The sequence below is a fragment of the Camarhynchus parvulus genome, chromosome 6 (assembly GCF_901933205.1).
Source record: "Camarhynchus parvulus chromosome 6, STF_HiC, whole genome shotgun sequence".
NCBI lineage: Eukaryota > Metazoa > Chordata > Aves > Passeriformes > Thraupidae > Camarhynchus > Camarhynchus parvulus.
The window spans coordinates 22882759-22904218 of record NC_044576.1 but is presented as its reverse complement, the minus strand read 5'-3'; the positions used below and the strand labels follow the sequence as shown (position 1 = coordinate 22904218).

The following is a 21460-nucleotide window of genomic DNA, read 5'->3' as shown; positions in this document are numbered from 1 at the left end:
ATCCAGGCCATAGGCCCATGAACATTTTAAGAAGGAATAAAAGAAGCCGCTGAATGACGTGATCCTCTCCTGCCTGCCCTAACCATACCTCCTGCTGCTTCCTCCACCTCTTCTTGTGCTGGCACAAAGTTGTGCGCAACTGTGGTTTGAACTGGTTTGAGGGAACCAGAACAGGTTGAAACTTGTTTGGCAAACACAGCAGCAGCAGCATGAGAAAGACTGTGACTTTCAGTGACAGTTTTATGTTAGTGTAAGTCATTGGAACTGCAGTCCCAGCCTGACCTCACTGCAGGAAAAAGTTACTGAATATTTGTAGAGTACAATGGCAAAAGAAAAAAGTTGAAGACATCTCCAACTCCTGCTCGCTTGCTCCCAAACTGGTAACAAAAGGAGACACACGTTAACTGCAACTGGTTTCTAGTTTTCAGAATAGTGGCCACTATATATGGTACACCCATTGCAATGAGATAAGATGGAAAAACACGAGTTTCAGAAAAATCCTTTGACCATCATGCAATGAGAGTCAATGTGAGGCAGTAAATCTGCAGACACTGTTTTTATACCTCTCTCCTAGGGAGGGAGCCTTCCAAGGGCAATTGCTCCCATGCTTCAGATGACATATTTTTAAGTCCAGTCCCCCCCAAGAGATCTATGTTGGTAAAATGAATGTTGAACAATAGTCTAACAAAGACCAGAGTGGAACATCCAGCTGAGACCATGTCCTGAACATCTGGGAACAACAGATGTAGGTACTTGGTGACAAGATGGGTTGGAGGTATGTAGGGCAGGGGGTGAAACAATGCTAGGAAGTTCTCTTGCCTTTCCAGGCTGTTTAGCACAGCAAAGGTGGAAGCAGCCACATAGGGCAAAAGTCAGAATCTGCATAGCCAGGCTATGCCAGACAGCTTGCCTTCTGCTTTGGATCTGAGAATTTTACTGAGCCAGACCAAAACAAACTTAAGGTGATTTGTCTGTCTGGATTAGGCTACAAGAAGTCCAAGTAAATCAGGAAATAACTCCCTCAGTGACCCTGTTTATTATAAAGAGTTTCTGTGTGGTTGTGACATCTGTTGTTGCCCTATACTGTTGGAGAGGCTTTGTCATGGCAGGGTTATTGCTGCAGCACAGCTGAGGATGAACAGCCCAAGGGGAAGTTTGAGACACCTAGGAAAGAGAAGCAAGTAGAAGCCTGGGTGAAAGGTGAGGAGCAGCAAAAATCTTTCTTTGAAAAACGATGTGGGATAAGACAACATGGGGTAAGGACAAAAACAATGGACTGGTGCATTGTTTGATTGAGTGTTTTGGAGACTGCAGCAAACTCTTGGACATGAATTCCTATTATAAAGTTGACCTCCTGGAATATGTACGTGGTACAGCAGTTGCTTTAGTTTCAGCAACTAAGCGGATCCTTGCCAGAATTTTCTGGCAGCACGCTTTTTGGGAAAAGAGCTGTCTAGCGATTCCAAGGGGAAGCGTGCAGAGATGAGCAGAATGTTCAAAATCAGCAAAAACATTGACTGTGCTGCTTGCAAACAGAACATTTTTTCCTGTACAACTCTTCCACTAGGACCTAAGCAGTCAAGATCTTTTTTCTTTTCTTTCTTTCAGAAACAGAGGGGCTCAGTATCACTGCTAAAAAAGACAAAGAAACAAAACAGGCACAAGCAGTATATGAACGCTCACTCATTACCAGTGCTGGGCTGCTGTACAGTACCTACATGACCCAAGACCAGCTAAGTCCTCCAACTTCTAAACCCTACAAGTTTTTGCAAGCAGTGAGCAGCTGCCTGTTTCCATGCTCCTTGATTCCTGAAGCATAGTGTACTATTTTTACAACCACACAATGAAATGTACTTTCTACAGCTGTGCTTGCTGTGTTTAGAGCCTCTGGAATCATCTAATGATTCCAAAGGCAAGGAGAGGCACAAGGATGGATGTCAGCAGACCTGGATTTAGTGATCAGTCCACATTATACACTTAAACCTGGGAAAATCCAGAACCTCTGAGCCTTACTTCTTAGTCTGCAAAGCACAGGAACTGCATTCCTCGATTACCTTCTCTCCTGTATTTTGAAAAGTGGTATTTTGGAATGTCTAAGCAATAAGACACCTGTCAGGCCTGGAAAAAGGCCAACATTGGAAAACTCCAGCAAATCACAATCACATCATAGAGACCTGAATAAAAACTGCTAGGAAGCAAAATCCAGTGGCTGCTACCATTCTCCCCCTTGGGGACCATGAGTTCTCTGGGGAGTCCAATTAAACTGTTCAATGAAAATGCTGACCCAGCTCATCCACCACTCAAATATCTTTTCCTATGAGAGGAAACACAACAGTAAAGTACATTTTTCCATTTTATTTTTTAGTATTGTGTTCGAAGAAAATAAAAAGATGTAACACAGCTTTTGCCTCACCAGGTTACCAGCTACCAAGCTTAAGAACTAATTAGACCTTTACATAGTTATTAGACCTATATCTATAACTCTGAATATAGTTTTATTATTTGGCAACACAGCACTGTTTTTATTTTTTTTTAAAGAGGTGGGTGGGGAATCTGAACTGGGCTGTTATCTAATTTTAAACATAGGCTGTCCACCTGCTTGGCATATCATATTCTCCATTCCTCTACTCCACTCCTTAACAAAATAATACCTTGATTTTACATCCTATTCCACTACCCTCAACAACTGGTTTAAAATTACCACAATCTTACTTGCTGCCTAGAATTGCTGAGATCAGCCATTTTCAAAGACAAACTTCCCTCAAATTCTGTAACAGGGAAAAAGGTCCGTTCTATAGGAAAAATTCCAAGTGGCCACAAAATAGGATCATGTTTCAGAACACATGTCCAGCAAAGATCAACTAGTTTTCCTTTCCATTTCAAATGCCACCCTCCTCTGCTTCTTCTTCCTACAAAGCTGTGGTGGTAGATAATTCCAGGATTTAATTCAACAGGACTAGCAAGAAGGTCTATTTTCAGGCACACAAAAGTCTGAAACACACACTGGTGGTCTGAGAAGGTCAAGAGAAGCAAAAGCTTCTCAAAAGCTACTTCAGTACATGCATATGCTGGTTAAAATCAAAACAGAACAACCATGAAGCCGTACTTAAAAGGTGCTGCTATGTTAACTGTTCATTAACCAGAAGTTATTATTAACTTTTAAAAAGCTGATCTATTCCCAAGTATTTAAAGCAGTTGCTCTCCCCTGCTCATATTAAGACTACTTACATTTACTATCACCACTTTTCACCTTGAAGGCCTTCAGAGTGCCTCAGCATATGTACCTATCAAGGACACTCCACAACTGCTGAGCAGCAGCTAAGCTCACAAGCCCTCGAATATGGGTTCACATTTAAAGGACTTGCTCCCTCTATGACTCCTTCCCATCCAAAGGAAACTTCCTGCCATTCATAATGGCAAAGCAAGCTTTGAAAACATTAACTGATTTTATATCAGTGTTGGACGTTTGCCTGAATTTGCAAAAAGCCTAGAAAACAGGTATCATGTTTGAATCACTCCCCTCATTTTGGTGTGGTACACATTGCTCCCGGTGAGGCAGAAGGAATGTGAACACACAGAAACCTATCTCCCCCGAGGAACCATCCAGCAGTGTGTGTGACCAACATGTTTATTCTATGATCTCACTGTGACCTGCGAGTCTGCTCTAAAAAGAAGCCTTTAATGTTCTGCCTCCTTCTAACAAAATCTGGTTTTGTCTTCCAAGAACTTTTATGATGCAGCCAGGCACTGCCAAGTATAAAAGTCTGTGCCATACTGAGAGCACAAAGACAGCTACACCATCCCATTAAAATGGCAGGGGGCTATTGCTTGGACTAGACTGTTTGTATGCAATCCAACCAAGCCTCTCTTTCAAGATGTCCATGGGAGAAACATGGTGACCATGCCACCACCTCCACTGTGCAGTTGCACTCCACACTGCTGCTCAATTTAGATCCTGCTTGCTAAGGAGCCTGTAAGCCTTTGCATACATGCATCTTCCTCTAGATTCCCACCCACACAAATGCAAAACTGGGTTTGACCTTCCCCAATCTGTCCTGTCCATGCATCCCCCTCTAGCCTGAAAAAATTCCTGCCATCTTCCTGCCTGTGCTGCTGACTGCTACAATCTGATCCAGGCACTCCAAGGCTCCAATACAGTCATGTCTGTTTCTCAGCCTGCTACAGTCCCTGGAGCTGCCCCATAGCTCCCCATCCTGAATTGTTTCTTGAACTGTTTGGACATTTTGGAAAATAAGTCTGCTGTGAAAGGTCTGCAATACATTAAAATCCTACCATTAGTATCAACACAGCAGCCACTGGAGTCTGAGCACAGTGTGTCTTGAAGATGCTTACTATAGAGTCCTGTTCAGTTTATAACCACATCCCCCATACTTCACTGGCTAATTTGAAAAGTAAAAGCATATTTCTAGACTAAAGGATGAAGTGTCAGCTATTCCTGTCCTTGGATCCAGGTTAAGTGTCAGTCTTTGTATGTATAACACATTTCCACACACAAGCTACTTTGGGAAACTGAAACTGTGGGCACAACAGAGGAATTAAGTAGAAATCGTAGTTGCATAAAAACTAGAAGATACTATTGGGTGTGGTAAGAAAGTATCTCCAGTCTCTAGTGTAGGGATATAACGTTCAAAGAATCACATTTCCAAATTCCAGGAGCAGAGATGCCCTCCCAGCCTAGGCTCAGGGCAGTACAACAGCACAACATCAATGTTCAACCTTTTGTGTCCCTCCTAGAGAAAGAAGACACCATCAGACTGAACAAGCTTAAGTTTTCCTTTAAAACTCAGCATTTATCACTTTCTTATGTTTTCAACTTCCCATTTTTCCATATATCTTAATCAGGTTTTGCTGACCACCTGCTTTGACCTGCCTGCTGCCATCTAAGGGGACTCAGCAGGTACAGTCACTCAACCATTTGCTGGAAACTTTGCTATTTTTAAATCGCACATTTTGGGAAAAAGGAGATAAGAAAGGCTGCAGTGGGCAATGTGTGATCCTCACAGTACAACATTCAGCCACTGCAAACCCACAGGATTTATCCAAGATTCTCTCTACACAAGGACTCTGAACAGTCCTGAAGAGAATAAGCACACTGGCCCTCCTCCTTGAAAGGACATCTTTAAAAAGACATACTAGATTTAAACTAGTTGTGCTTGCCAACAAAACCAATAGATAAAACCACAAAACCAATAGATAAAAGACACTGAATTAATTCCCTGTTTGAGTGTGTCAAGCTCTAGTGTTGTGTGTACAGCATTTCTCCCTCAAGCTGGTTTCCTTACTCCTGTATAATGTCATCTTGAGTACCCAAATCAGTGAGAAGAGCAAACAAGAATGGCAAGATGACCCATTACTCCTGAGAAAGCACCCACTGTGACAACCCTATTTCCTTGTCACATCAGCTCTGGATTGTGCTGCAGTGAAATGCAATGGCAATGCACAACAAGGGCTGAATACAAAACCCCGGGGGACACAAGCCAGACCTGTAGTATGGTACAAGAGCCATGCAGGTTAGGAAGGGAAGCCATACAAAATGGAAGGACTTACACCAGAGTTCATAGTAGTAGTTGCAACACTGGGATTGTCCACAACAGTGGCCCGTTTCACATATGTAACTTTGATTGTTGACACCCATGCAGGTTTCCTTGTCCTAAAATTAAACAGACACACTTTTAAGATGCTTTGTCAGTATCTTTTGTAAATGTTTTACTCGATGATCTGCAAGCATTTGAAAAGTACAAGTTATGGTCTTTGGAAACTCTAAAATACATAAGGAGGTTAAAAGACATCTAAGGACCACCAAAAAACAAAGGACCATTCAGAAGAAAATCCTCATATCCCCAAACCCATGAGTTACACTGTTTTAGCATCTAGTCAGCACTGCTGTCTCATTATCCCTCTCCTTTTCCACTAAAAGTTACCACATTTTGGGAGCCAGGTATTCTCTTAGAAGAAGAGATGACATTTGCTCCACATTGTACACAATATCACTGTATTACTGGAGCTGAATGCCAAGTGGAGGAAAAGCATTCATAAAGGGAACATCATAATTTGAGAAAAGACTGCTTCGATTCATTTAGATCTAAGTGATAATTACAATATGTTCCTGCAAGATTCCTATCTAAAATGATTTCTTCATAATTAGCCATGTGCTTTATGGAAGATCAGCATTCCTGTAAAACTTCTTCCTGGAATAGAAAGTAGTCCAGAAGCAGAGCCAAATCAGCTGTAGCAAATCATCCAGCAGGTCCTCAAGACACCTAACATGGAAAAGGTCTATGCTGTGAGGTCTCAGTTCCTCACATGGTGCACCACTTCTCAGAAGTCTGTGTTTTCCTGCTATTCTGAAAACATGGCTGGTAAAAAGTATAAAACACAAGAAAACAAAAGCATTTTACAGGCTGTGGTTTGTACATCCTCAAATAGGTTTTGGAGCAACCTGTGAGTTCAAAGAACACTATGGAATTTAAGAAACAAAAAATTTGTTTCTTAAATTAATTAAATTGATTAATTTCTTAAATTATTTACAAGCACTGTAACAAAGTTTTTATTTTCACTTTCTTTCACTTGAAGTTTATTTCAAGGAAACAAAAATGTGGGTAGGCTTATACTGAAAGCTGTGTTGAAAAAAATAATTTTGGAAGTACCAACTTGCAAAAAAGAAAACACCAACCCAATAAAGCCCAACAAAACCCCACCAGTAGGTGACAGGGATGCACATCTGTGGATCCCAGCACTGGCTGAACTGCACTGTTCTTCTCTTTCATGTGACTCCACCACAGCCACACTTCTCACAAACTTCTATGGAGCCACCACATGCAAAATACCAAGTGCATTTCAAATGTTGAACCATCTCATTGAACAAGTGATGTGAGGCAGCAACTTCAATGCAGAAGAGTCCTGCAGTAAGTTTTCAGTGTATTTGGGGATCTGGAGGAGAACCAGCACTTCCCCACCACACAGCACCCTGGTTGGAGCCACACCTCCCCAATATAGGTCTCTCACCTAAGCACCCAAATTACAGAAGCAACATAACTTCTAAAAGCAGAACAACCTCCTACCATCTGAGGCTCAACAGGAAACACCCCATGCTGCTTCTTTTCTCCTAAGAAGTCACACCAACTTTTGATCATGTGAGGGCACAATTCAGCTAACACAACTCAGCATATGATGTACTGCTTCCCTTCCTTCCTTGGATATCATGATTTCTACAAAAGGCTCTAAAAAGCACCTTTAAAACTCATCCACAGAGGCAACAAGTTGGAGGGGTACCTGCCTCTATTTTTCAGGAAGAGACAAACATTTTGCTGGACAGACCAGTCCAAGTACTACAGGCAGCTAAAGCAAACATTTGGTTCTTGAGATGCTGGCATGTCAACAGTAGAAAAAACACCATTTTCCTATATGGTAAGGTGGTGTTTCCATCTCTAACTGGTGGCGACTATTAGGAAATTTTGCTGAGCCAGCACAGAATTTTCTGCTTCAAGCATGCTATTCATTCCAAGAATAGTAATTTTAGCCAGCAAAAGAACTAGAACTAGGACACATCTATTATCTGCTCTTATTAGTTTATTTACATTTTTCCTCATTTTTGTTTGCTTTGCAGAGCTAATGTAAGTGATGAACAGCATAGATTATGGCTCTCATATGAAGAGAATTGAGAAATTAAGATGCCATTGCAAAACTGCAATCCTGTTGATACTGCTCAAGTCAGAGAATGACTAGCTGAGGTTTGTGGTTGTGACACATGAAGATCAATGTGACCTGCTGAACCAGCAAATGAATCACATGGAGCTGGTGAAAAACCAGAGTCTCACAGTGCCATTTTATGATCTTCCCTGCATCACCATACTTGATCCATCCTTGACCACTTCTGGTTTACTCCCCAAAAAATTCATCCATTCAGTACTGCCTGCTTCAAAGAGTAGCAATAAGCAACAAATCAGTGTCTTTGGGCAGCAGCAACTCATAACATTTTCAACTATATTCTTCCCACTTAAAAACTTGCAGCACTACTGATTTCAGAGACTTCCATCACACCATCCTTTCATTTGAACTTACTGACTCCCTCTTGCCAACCTCATTATATTTGAAATTACTTTTCCACACATGCTTATGTGCAGGGCTGCTCCTTGTTAACCCAGCTGGCCAACACGTGTCAGGACATTCTCAACAGAAGATCCTGAGCAGCTAGGATGGTTTTCTGCAGGTTCTTCCTGGAGATCAAGTCTCAGGCAACATCCTGCTTCCTATCTAGAGCAGAGTTTAAATCTTACTGTCCAGAGCTTCTTTACACACTGACCAAGACAAATACTCTTCCCTGCTAATGCACATGTGTTCGTACCTTCAAATAGTCCCAGAGCTGGGTTTCAGCTCTGGGTTTCAGCTCCCACAGTTCAGAACAGCAGGGGTACTGAAGTCCTTGCAGTACCACCAGCCACGCTCCTCAAAGTCCAAGCAGCTAATTTTGGAGCCTTTCTGCAGCCCTCTGCCAGCCCAGCCACCAACAGGCTTTTGGGAACATGGAGCTGTCAGACTAGGGGGCCACATGTCAGACCCAGAACTGTCACCCGTGTTTCCAAACAGTTTCACAGAATCAAGGAATAATTTGGTTTGGAAAGGATCCCAGCAGGTCACATGGTCCTACTACTGGAGAGCATGGCTACCTCTTAACGCTGGGTTACACAGCCTGGCACAGGGATAGAGATAAAAGGTAAAGGCAACAGATCTTCACAAATAGAAGTGTACTAGGGAAAGATTCTGGCACAGGGAGAGCACTGTTTTGGGATATGTTACAGGTGACTCCTTTGGAACAAGTGTTTATCTCCTATTCTCCTTAAGTCAAGACTCATTTCTGTGAAAAGCTGAGCCACTGTACAGTTTGCTTCTTTTTTGCAAGTCAAGGAAGAGGTTATGTAGACCCACCGTGGCCATGACAGAGACCACGACACACTTTGTTAGGAAATTTCTATTTACTTCCAACCTCTTGGATCTGACTTCACTTTCTATTTTAATCTCAGGCTGCACTTTTCATACCAGCAGCATTTTATTATTTCTACTTCCTTCTCCCATGCATTTTTTGTTTGATAGACTGCCAAACTAACTACTTAAGACGTATCAGCAATACAGTTATCTAGAGTCTAAATGTCTCCTGGAAACAATATCCCAAGTGCTTGTGCTATGAAAGTGTACTATTCCCTTTTTCACACTAAGAGCCATAGACAAGGCACAGGGCTGAAAGAGTAATTTTATAGATAAGGAAAAAATATATGGTGGAAAAAACTCTCATAGAAGTAAAGCTGAAGCACTCATATTTTATTGACCTGCCTTTGTTTTTAATTTCCACTGCAAGCAGCACTTGTAATGGTAATTTTTAGTCATTCTTACCAGCATGGAGTTTTTATTGAACTATTACAGAAGGGTTTTGGAATATTTTTAAGGTAGACTTAGGAAAACAAGGAAGGGGGAGGATTTCTTTCCAAATGCCCTTTCTTCCCCAATAGCCAGTGGCTATTACATTGCAGAGTGGGCTTCCCTGCTGAAGGAAAGACTCATTTTCTTGTTGTCCAGGCAAGTAAGCACATCCCACCATCCTTTGTTCAGCTAACTGTAGATGCCTTCAGGCAGGATTACTAAGCAGGATCTACATGGATCTGCTCTCAAAGAGCATTCAGCTCCATTAGAGCAGAATAGTCTTGTTTCACAACTAAGAAGCCAGAACATGTTGTCCATTATCTCCCACCTGCAAAGCCTAGGAGATTCCCAGCTAGTTTCAGGGGATTCACTTTGTCCTGTAAATCAGCATGCACTCTAGGCTGCATGTTGCATCATTGCTGCCTGGTACCATGCTGGGAGCTGGTCTGAGAAACTGGAATCACTCAGTCCCTGACACACAAAAAGCTGGAGCATTTGGGAGAACACTCTGCAGACATGGAGCCTGTGTTCCCTCCCAGGCCAGTCCAACAGAAACAATCTGTGATATGCGGGACAGACTCTTGTCATGAAACTGGTTGAGCTGGGTAGACCTTACCTGGTGCATTTTGAGAGTCTCTTTGTATTAAGATGGGGCATTTTGGATTCGTTTTCACATGTCATTAACTTTATAAAGTAACAGTGAATAAGATTCTTTTTTTTACTTATTTTCTTGTTGATATTTGGCATTTGTGCTAAACTCACAACCATACTGGCAACTCTGCAACTCTGCCAGCAGTCCACTTTTGCTGTCAAGTGCTTTTACAAATAATCCTTAAAATATCCAGCAGCAGCAGATATAAGAGAACTCAAGACAGTGCTGTATGTTGTCACATCTGAAGCCACAGCAAACAGTAACGTCAGTGCCAAGGAAAAAAGCCAATTATTCTCTTCACCTTCCACTTAAGTATTAGATCTTTACTGGAGGTCTATGTGACAAATTAAAGGTCAAAATCTGGGGCAAAATCAAGACAAGAGGTATTCATGAAGGTCTGAGGGTTGACTGAGCTGCAAGGAAAGATGGAACAGACCTCCTTACCCTACTTTTGTAAAGGTTTAATAGCTGTAAATCTGTTAGGATTTACTGTGTCTGAAGCCAATGTTGGAAATGAAGGGAAATAACTGATTGACAGTGGAGTTCCACCACAATAAAAGGATCAAGGCATTTCTCTCTTTTCTACTCAAAACTCAGCAGTTAACCTGGGCACATACTGTTGCTAAGTCAGAAGGGAGAAAGATGAAGATGAGCAAATTCCAGGCTAGCGTGGCTCTTTTCCAAGCTGAAAATTAATATGTGCAACTGCAGCAACAAACATCACAGCCCACACTCAGAAGTGCATAGCTGGCAGCCAACAACCTACAAAAGTTGACTCCTCAGCTGACATTAATCAGGTAACCAAAACCAGCAGCGGCCAGTATCACGAAATCTAATAATCATTTTAGCTTTTTGCTCTGTCTCCTCTTTCCACAGAAATACAGACTCCATTACCCTAAATATGGCCTCAATGTGTCATTCAAACTGGCAGAGTATCCATTCATCCTAACCTTGGTAATACCCTGGGAAACACTTGGAAATGTGACTTGCATTTACTTCCAGCAGTTCATAGGCCATTCCTGTCTCCTACTATACCCAGTTTTTTTACCTACTCTAATTCCCTAATTTCTCCAAATTTCACAACAGTATTTGTCAAGGCACTATGCAGCAAATTACTATTTTAACAGGAAGAGATGGAGAATAACAACAGGATGACAGGAATGAGTAAAGGCCTGAATAAGAGGCATACAGACAGAGGGATTCAGAGAAAAACCCAGCAATAGGATGAATGGAGACTGCCAAAATGGCATCTGCTGAAGGGCAAGATACAACTGGTTTTAACAGGACTTGGGCTCAACGTGTGACCACTCCAGACCTTCTGGTTTCACAGCTCTCATAGGGACTTTGGTAATAAGTATCTATTTAATAACAAATCAAAATCCTGACCTAGTTATTTCACTAACTCATTAATTGCAGGCAGCAGTCCCTTGCTCTCAGTACCCAGCCGCACCCATAACAAGCAGGATGGATTTAAGCAAGTGACACTATCCTCAGAAAAATGCATTGAAGTTTGTATTTTGAGTAACTCACAATCAGTATTTGAACTATATATATATTCTTTAAGCATTCTCAGTAACAGAATGGAAGCGGTTGTCAGTATATTAAATATGTCAGAAACAACTATTTGATATCCACTATTTACCAGTTCCCACTTGGCTGTTACTCAATCTCACGTATCAGACTATCACTAGTGTTGGTTAGCAAAGTGCATCAGCAACAGCTCATGAGAATGCAAACACAGAACTACCAAAGAAAATGATCTCTGTCTGATAAGGCACTCAAGGGGCAGTAAGTTAAAACTGCTACTGAAAATACTAGGCTGGAATGCCCAATCTTGCCACAAGGTTTACTACATTTCCTGGTTTGCCGGCAGCCCCCCAGTTCCTAATCAAAGTTAATCTTAAACAAAAACTCAGTAGATCCTTTCAGAGAAGGACAGCAGGTGGGATCACAGCAAGGACAGGCAGAACTGCTGGGGAACCCTGGGTCACCAGGGCAGCTCAGGACTCACAGACACCGGTGTGGCTGAGCCCTCACCAAAGCCTACAGACATCTCCTGCCTTCACAAACATTACACCTGTGAGTCCTTTGGAACATAAAAGGAAAAATCCACCATCTGAGCAAGTGTCATGCCTTTGGTGGGTTTAATTTAACAAAAACACCCAAGACTGCTGCAGATGAAAGTGGCTTTGACTGCTGGGAGTTACTGGAACCTCAAGTGCCAGGCTCTGCCAGCACACCAGGGGATAGATTCCTGTAAGCCTGCCTTATGACAGACAGCTGAGGCCAGGAAATAAATCAAGTCTGGACGCTTCTTCTTAAGTCATCCACCACAAATTTTGTTTTGCAGAATGTGGGAAAAAAAGTGTAGTAAGTGCAAATATGCAAACACTTTAGAAGTATAATAAGTGGGGGAGGAATGATGCCTCTGAGCTGTCCTAGGCACAATAAAGATCTCCAAAACGGGAGTTCTAATCCACAACATGTATTGCTTCACTAATGCCAGCATCAGGAGAATTATATTCAGATCACCATAATTAATCAGCCACAGCAGACCCATCCTCACCCCCAGCAGATGCAGCACCTCCAAGGTTTTATTAGCCTTTATCTGAGGAACAAATTGGTTTGTTGCATCCATTTATCCTGGAGAAATACTCCAATTATCTTTAAAGGGACACTATCCTTTCACAGATCATGGACACTTTGATACATTTCAGTAAGAGCTGGTTTCTTTCATTTTTGTTTACTGCAAGTTTCAATTTCAGATTCTGACAACTACACATTAGTGTTTTAAGCACCATATGTTTACTTCCTCACCCCTTGCTAGAAGCTTCCCAGCTGCAGTCCTCAGCTCTCTCACATTAAAGATACACACTTCTAGACTTCTAGGAAATTACAGCTTTGAGGAGGTCATCTTGCACTTTGTTGGTCTAAACCACTAAACAGAAGACCATGCTGAAAACCTCAAGCAGTTAAAATTAAAACTGAAAGTGTTCGGAATCCAACTTCTTTTATTTTTTTTCCTTTTTAATTTCTGCAGTAACCTAGGCGAATGTATTTGAGCTACCCCCTCCAACTTTAGGAGGAAATGATCACTCAAAATTAAAAGCAGAGATCCCCTACAATCATGTTCCTTGGATGTGAGCTTTAAACACCCACACTGCACTGATGTCAGACAGTGCTGACCTAGCTTTTTAGGCATTTAAATATCATCCTCACTGCAACAATAAAAAAACCCCAAATCAACCAGACACCTTACTTTTAGCAGGTGCTTGGCAGTCCGTCTGCAATGCTACAATGCTGCTGGCTCCCAAAGAAGAAATGAAGGCAGATCCAGGGAAAGCAGCTGTTCAGTGCAGTCCAGGGGTGCAGAGGAAGGGGTGCTGGTCCTGGGGAGCCAAAGGTCTCACTCTGATCCTTCCATCCTCATCACACAGCTCATGGGAGGGCACCCCACTCAGCACCTGTTCCCTGAGACTGCAGCCCAGAATCAGCATCCCTTGTGTTGAGTGAGAACAACAAAGGGCATCCCAGACAGCCAAGTGTTTACAGTCTGAATGTACCAAGTAAAAACCAAGACACAATGGAGGTGATGAGATGTTCCTGAATTCCTCCCCTACTTTCAATTAAACAGCACTGTTCAGTAACAACCCTTGGAAAAAGAAATTTCTGAGTAACATTTGCATGCAGGACACACCAATACTTTTTTTTTTAAAAGACTAAAAATGATTAGAACTAAGAAAAGTTCAAGCAGCTCTTTCCCACTATATCCTTTATCAGTGGATAAAAATAGTCAACTTTGCTCTTGTGTTCTTGAGGCAACACCTTTTCTTCCTGCTTCCTGTAAATGCCTCTATTGATGCCGAAAAGCTACCAGCAGAGAAAAAAGTACCATCCATCCACTGAGACAAGCAGATGTTCACTGTTCCAGCAAATGAAGCCAAGTTACACCTAACTTCTACTTTTACACCTTATGCAGCACCCCTGCTGCACTGAACACATCTCTAAAACAAAATGAATTCTTTAAAAACAGGAACTTTAGAGAAAAACACATCTGTGAGTCTCAAGCAATCTCAGCATTGAAGCAGCTACATCTCACTGCAATTTGAGAGTTACCTAAATCCATTCAGCCCTTGTGCCTGAATTTCCCCCTCTGGTTCAGTTCCTAGTTTTTAAGGCAAGTCTCTTTGCTAACAAGTGAACTATTATTTATAGCTATTGCACCAATCACAGAAGGTCATTGTGCTAGAGGTAGTTTCTTATGTAAAACTCTTTTCGGATGCGGGGGGAGGGGGAGAGAGCTGCGTTTCACCAAAACTGAACTGATAAGGAAAAAGAGACAGCCTTGTTTACTCAGCAGCGCTTCGAAGCCTTTTAGCGCTGACAAACAACTGAAAGTAGGTAGTTTAAAGCATGTTATGGTCCAATCTTGACTTCTTAATTTTAAATTAGAAACTGCAAGCAGCACTCTGATATAATTCAGTATTTATTTATTGTGGATTACAGATTACAGCAGTGCTGGAAAGAGTTTACAGTTAGATTCTCCTACAGACGTGCCTCCCAAACCAAAAAAAGGGTTTGCTCTCCCCAGCCTAGGAACACATAGTTGGCACCTCCTCCGGCAGAGAGCAGCTGGGCAGTTGCTACCATTTCTCATTCCACTCGAGGTTACCAGCTATTAAATTATCCCAAGTTTCTTGTTCAAGCTCAAACTCTCTCAAAACAATTAAAAAATCACCAAGCTGTGGGTCATAGCATGTTGCCATTTTCCATTTGGTGCCTTTTGTTAGAGATGGGGGACACACACACACACGTATATACCTCTTCCTGGGTATTTTTTGGGGCTTTTTTCCCTGAATTTTCTTTTTTGTTTCTTTTTTAAAAATCCACAGTTTTACATACCAAATAATGCCTGTACAAGAAAAGAGTTCAAAGTTTGGCATGTTTTTAAGAAATGCAAATGCAATTTCATTTAAAGGACTGTGGAAAGCCCCCTAAAACTCAACAACACAAAAAGCCTCCCTGCTCAAAGCCTCCAACAACAAGGAAGTTCCTATCCCTGGCTCACAGTTTTGCTCCTTCCTTTCTAATAAAAAGCGTCTCTCACACAACTGTGCTCTCCGATCACACACCACGGGTGGGGAAGTGCTGATTGTACAGTTCCGTTTTGGGAAAGTCAGAAATCATATCCTTAGAGGTGGGGGAAATAAACATAAAAGTAATCGGTCACATCCTCCACCAGAGCAAGCAGCTCCCACCGCACTTCAGCCGGTTGGTTACCTGTCTGAGACCCAGGAGGAAAGGCATTCTGCAGGCTCATCCTCCACGCCAGCACATGGGAAGGCAGGAATTTAAAGCCCCACAGCAACCATTTCTTCATCTGCTGTGGGCAGCCCGCTCCTCCGATCCTATTTAAACCAGGGCTTCCTCAGCTGGGAATGCTAAGTAAACAGGGTCCTGGGACACTGCACGCACTCGCAGGCTCCCCCTCCTCCTCCTCCCACTCCCTGTGACATATCTCAGACGCAGCCCAGCCGGGGTGTTTGCAAGGGGGAAATGACATCAGGTCGGGCAGCTCTGAAAAAAACCCCAAAAAAACAAAACAAAAAAACCCACCCCAAGCCAAAAAACTAAAACAACCCCCCAGCACAAAAGAACACACACAAAACCTCCAACACAAAAAAAAAAAAAAAAAAAACCACAAAAAAAAAAAAAAAAACACCAAACAAACAAAACACGCCCCCACAAAAGAAAAAAAACCCCACACCAAAAGGCAGCCCGGAACCTTTAGAGTGCTGATCTGCTAGGTGACACCAGGTAGGTCGCTGCAAACGGGACCTGTCAGGGAGCCCTGGTGGAGCAGAAGTGTAAAAGTGCTCTCCTCCCTGCTAAGGGGTGCTGCAATGGAGGGCAGTCTATTAAAAATGTCATGAGCCAACAGCGTGGTGATGATTAAATCTCGCTAAGCAAAAATAGACAGTTCATCTATTTCTGAGGAGAAAGCCAAGTTTGATGCTGCCTGCTAGACAGCACTGGAGTCCTAGATGCTACCACCATGGTTCCTCTGAGTACCTCCAGACCCTGAGGACCTGGGTAGTCTTCACAGATCCAAAGCACTTCCCTGCCACCTTCTGCCTGCCACCACAGTTCCACTTTTTCTGACTCACAGCACCGTTCAACTCTCAGCCCCTGGTAACAGCTCTCCCTCTAAAGAAACAGCAACAACTTCCCTGATTTCAGAAGGATCAGGATTGGGCCCTTCCAGCATCAGACAGGTGATGGGAAGAGTTTCAAATCTACCTCTACCGAAGTAAAATCTGACTAGCTCTGTCAAAAGGTTTCTCATTCTACTTGAGCTCATTTCACATTTTCATGCCAAGGGGCAATTAAGCCTTATAAACAAATTTATCATCCGGTGCCCAGGATGGCATGTCTTGTTTGTCCTCCCCCAAGCAAGGAGTACAGCAAGTTCCACAGTGGTGCAGAAGATGACACTGCAGAAGGTAATCTAAATTTAACTTCCTTTTCTACCTCCACTTTGAAAGTTCAGCAACCTCTTTTTTTGTGCTTCTCTTTAATCAGCAGCTGTCCTCGTCTGTCGGGGAGGGGGGGCCTGGGACACCATTGCCACTCCCATATGCCCCAGCAGCAGCTCCATGGATATTTGACAGAGGACAAACTCCCCTGCCTTTTGACCTCTTTGGCTTTGGAGCCCAACAAATTAAAATAAATTACAAGGAAAGGAATATACTTTTTTGCATAGTGAGTTCACTGAATGCCTTTTTTAGTAGCAGTTTTATTAGTAATTTCAGTACTTCAGGAGAGAGAGAGAAATCACATACAATTCTTGAAAATGCTAATTAGAAACGAGAAAAAAAATCAAAGAGGAAACTAAAAAACAAAAAGCAGAACAGACACCCCTTGCCACCCAACAGCTAGACAGCTTTCAGCAGTGTCAGAAAAAGACACCCATTTTGCACATGCCAGAACCATTCTGTGACCACCACTGCTGCCTCCTCCCAGTCCAGCCTAGTCCAGCCCAGAGTGGTTTCCCAAATGAGAACCTCACTCTGTGTGTCCTCTCCACAACTGGGCTGTGAGACTACACACAAGCATTACTTATTTTTACACCAACTTCAAGGCACCATCTAAAAATGCTGTTTAAGGGTAAGCATATCCCTGATTTCCCTAAGAGAAAACAAGCAACGAAGCAATTTCCTGGAGGATACAAAACATCAGTGTTAAATAGCATCAGCCAGGCAATGGGATTTTCCAGCTTTTGTGCTCTTGGATCAAACTAACTCTCAACTTTTGCTTTTCCAAGTCGATGGACAAACACCAGTGATATAAAAGGGCAGATTTCTGTTTTAGTAATCTGTTCTGTGGCCTCGCACTGGCCTTTGAAACATCCGATTTTGGCTGTTGTTATCCAGAGCGGTGGACCAGGCTAATGCAGCAGTTTCTAAATCCCTACTGTCAGAAGAAATCTAACTTTAACCACCCGCCTCTTCCCCAGCACACACTCAAAAGGCAAAGCATCATTCCAGATCTAAGACAAGTTGTGAAGGACTATCAAAAGCAGTAACTTGGCGGAAAAGCAAAAGCATCCTAATTTATGTTTGAATTTAGCAATCCTGGAAAGACTGACACAAAAGAGGTGGTTTGCAAGCAGGCATTACCACATTGGACTGCAGCAGGAGCAGCCACCCTCTCTTGCAGTCCCTGAGTGACAGCAGCCAGTAACATGCTCCACAACTCTGCTATAGGCGACTACGGAAAAAACCCTGTGGAGGGACAGAAAAAAAAAAAAGAGCTGGACAAGGTAGCTCATACTCTTATAAAACACTGATCAACATCCTTAGAACCTCTGCAAAACACCTAGGTTCTCCTAATCGTTGCAATTGCTTTGTATATACCAACTGGTATCCTTTTACCCCCTCCTCTTTTTTTTAAGTTCGTAAATTCTTGCCCCAAAGCTCTGCCTGATGGCAGTGAGTTTCATAGACAGTGGTTGTGAACAAATAGTTTCTTTCATCAGGAATGAATTCACCACCTTCTAATTTGACTTTCATATTATTAGCAAGTGGGAACAGAAGTCCTCATCCATCTTCTCACCCATTCATTACTCTGTACCTGTTAGCTATCTTCTTATAAAAGATATCAATCTTCCCTATCCTCTTAATGTAAAATCTTATCCCAAAGCCTTCAGCTGCTTATTGTCCATTTCCAAAACCCTTCTAATTTTCTACTGCTCCCTGCTTGGGGGAAACCAGAGCTGAAATAATAATTATTTTAATGAAAGCAAGAGCAGCTCTAAGGCAGGCTCAGCATGGGTTCACTGCCTTTATACAAACCTGGAATTTAAGATCTGCAAAGGCTACACAAGAGTGCATCTATCCAAGATAAAATGACAAAACAAACACAAGTTTTGTGTGTTTGTTCACACACTTCCTCAGTAGATGACTCTCTTGAGGGCTCTGAAAAGTCAAGACTAATGTCAGGACAAATCATGGGATATACATTACTTTCAAAATTTGCTTCTTTAGGCAGCCACCAACCATCCTTTTTTGGCACATGAGCATGGATCCCACCACAGAAAAATGGTGAGCAAGTTTCTACTGAAAAAGAGGGACTAGAGGCCTCTAGGCATTACCAGTCTGTAATCCTGCTCCAGAACATGCCATCTGCTCCAAATATGATGTCCAGCAAAGGATGCTGCTTAGTGCCTTCACAGGCCAACACACTGTGCCTCATGACCTCAGATATAACATGCAAGTGAAACACATGATGGAAGTTGTTTGGGCCATTTCAGAGTTGCTTTCCATGTTTGATGGGAGATGCTTGCAAGCAGGGGTGATAACCAAGCAAGGTATAGTACTCATTTTGATACACTCCGAGGAGATCCAGTTGTGATAACATGATTGCAACAAAAATTGATGTTGTGCACCTCATATCTGTCAGGCTTGAAGCATGAGGCTGCTCTCAGTTGCTCCACTATTACAGTCCTAAGCAGAGAGAGGTTTTGAACAGTAAATACAGATGATGTGCAATATCCTCCATTTAAACTTTAATACCACAGTTCTGTAGCTACATACACAGATTGACCATAAAGTTGGAACAATTTTATCTAATTATTCTTCCATTTTCCCCAGTGCACTCTGTTATTTTCATGTTGATGAGTCTTTCTGGAGTGCCATTATTGTTAGTCAGCCTGTAGCCCTGGGTGCTAGGACTGAGACTTCATAAATCTGCCACGCACTCAAAACACATTTTGAAAGAAGCAACCTCAACGAAGGTGACTTTACCTTTACCCATCATGGGGATAGTTTGGGGAATAAAGAAAAAGGAAAGAAACATACAGAAAGGTGTAAAAGCAGATCTCTGTTTCTCTAGAATAAGACAATATCCAGGAACAATAAGCTCCATCTTGACAGCAAATATTCCAAAGGGACTAGTTTGCTAGCAAAACTAGCATGGGACACTGGAAGATGACCAGTGCTGGAAGAGCAATGCAATGCTAAATCTGCCTACAAACCATTTCTGTCTGCCCACCTGTGCACTTGTAGATCCCTGAAGAGTGAAGGGAACTTCCCCACCCCAGTGATAGCACTACAAGAACATGATGACTTTCCAGTGTGAGGGCCAGGTGTCCTGGGTTCATGTAACATACAGCATTGGCACTGCCTACCAAGAATGCCCTCAACAAATTCCAGATGACCAAGAAGAAGAGGTCAGGCTGGTAACCTCCCAGTACCTGCAGCACCTAGAACATCTACGCTTTTGCTCGGGGGACAAATGGCCCAAAACAAACCTTTCACTCTGTCTAGTAGGAGTGGGGTAAAGGGGGTCCCCCCAGTCCACAAACCTTTCACTCTGTATTGTTTAGGAGTGGGATAAAGTGGGTCCCCCCAGTCCACATGCACTTCAACTACAAAACAAGAACACTGCAGTCATTGCATTTACTGTTTTTCAGGCCTGTCTTAATCTTTGTTGGAGAAAGCAAAGAATAATTTCAGGAAAAGACACCATATCTGTTGGAACTGGTGTGTGAGTTAGCTCTGCAACCAGTCTGATGGACCAATAAATTTTAATATGCAACAAAGCACAAGGGCTTGCAGTGGTAAGAAGCTGTGCCTCTTCTCCACAGACCATCACTTCTGTTAGCTCAGTGATTCAGAAGTGCAAAAAACTCTTGCAGGGACAGTGCGACCTCACTGCTGTTACCTTTCTCTCTGAGTAACTGGTTGATCAGGGAGGATGAGATTCTATACTTTAAAATATTCTCAGTGTTACTGAGAGCCCCAACAGCAACAGCTCATTCTTGATTCCAGCTGACTTTCGATTCCAACTGAATCCCAAACAGCAATTGTCAGCCAAGCAGGCAAGTACAAATATGTGCCACATCTCTACCCAAAAGTGATGTGTAAGCCCTGAACTCAAGTAGTGTGCCCCACAGAAGAAGCCACTACCCACTCTATCATCTGCTGTTTCAGTGAGAGCTTATCCTACTCTTCACTGCTTCTTTGTGGGTGAAGAAATGCCAACAGTAAAGCACTTCCCTTTGCACTTTCGTACAGCAAGCAATCCTTCCTCTGAAGCTGCCTTTTGTATTAAGCTATCCTAAGGGCACTCAAGGAAAGGACAGGGAGCAGACAAGGGGTGGTTGTGGAGGACATACCCAAGAGGAGTCCTCTCCAACACCCGTCTGACAGAGGAGATAAAAGCAACCACATCCAGGCTGTTCAGATACTCCTACCCACTCTGCTGTTCAGCTGATGGGAGAGCGGCAGCAATGAAAAGTCCAGGCTCTTCTCTGAGACCAAAATAGTTTTTTCTAAGTGTAGCTTGAGGTTTCCAAGCTACAACCGTGTTCCCTCTGCTGTTTCCCCATGGAGCAGAAAATGATAGCCACAGGTCCAGCGTGCTTTTCTTCATAGCAACAGAGCTGCGGCCAAACCAATGCAACTGTAATGCCAAAATCTGTGTGAATCATCTACTTTTGGGTGACCACTCTAACACCCACACTGCCATCCAAGCCCAGACGTGTTAAAAAGTTCAAAGATCCTTCATCACTGAGGCACAGAGGGACTAAAGGCTTGAAAGTGCCCTACTGAGATGTGACGCTAAGTGCTTCTAAAAAGATTGGGTTGATTCTGCCCCTTTAGCATTCCCAGGTTCTTGGGCACCTGAAATGCCCAAATGAAGATGTCAGGCTTCACTTTTAATCTGGAGTGGGTAATGAAGTCATGGTAAAGCCTACTCAGCTTTCTTCTAAGCCTGCTGGGAGGGGGAGAAGGAGGAGGGAGCGGAGAGTTCAGCTGTTAAATATTTGAAGTGACTGCCACAGTGTATCCGGGGTGGTACAGCGACACC

General features: G+C 42.8%; 1 protein-coding gene across 3 annotated transcripts in view; it reads right to left on the bottom strand.

The window, feature by feature from the left end:
• The window catches only part of WBP1L (WW domain binding protein 1 like), a 59416-nt gene that overhangs the window by 9140 nt on the left and 28816 nt on the right, over positions 1 to 21460 (bottom strand). Inside the window, exons 1-2 of one of the 3 annotated variants that reach the window (XM_030951227.1) lie at positions 15368 to 15553; positions 5569 to 5671 (exon numbers count right to left, since the gene is read on the bottom strand). The exons of 1 other annotated variant lie outside the window; for it this stretch is intronic. In XM_030951227.1, the coding sequence (XP_030807087.1) occupies positions 5569 to 5671; positions 15368 to 15394 (130 nt within the window). In that variant the 5' untranslated portion in view covers positions 15395 to 15553. Of the gene's footprint in view, positions 1 to 5568; positions 5672 to 15367; positions 15554 to 21460 lie in introns of those variants that run through there. One more of the 3 variants, XM_030951226.1, reaches the window with a different exon arrangement.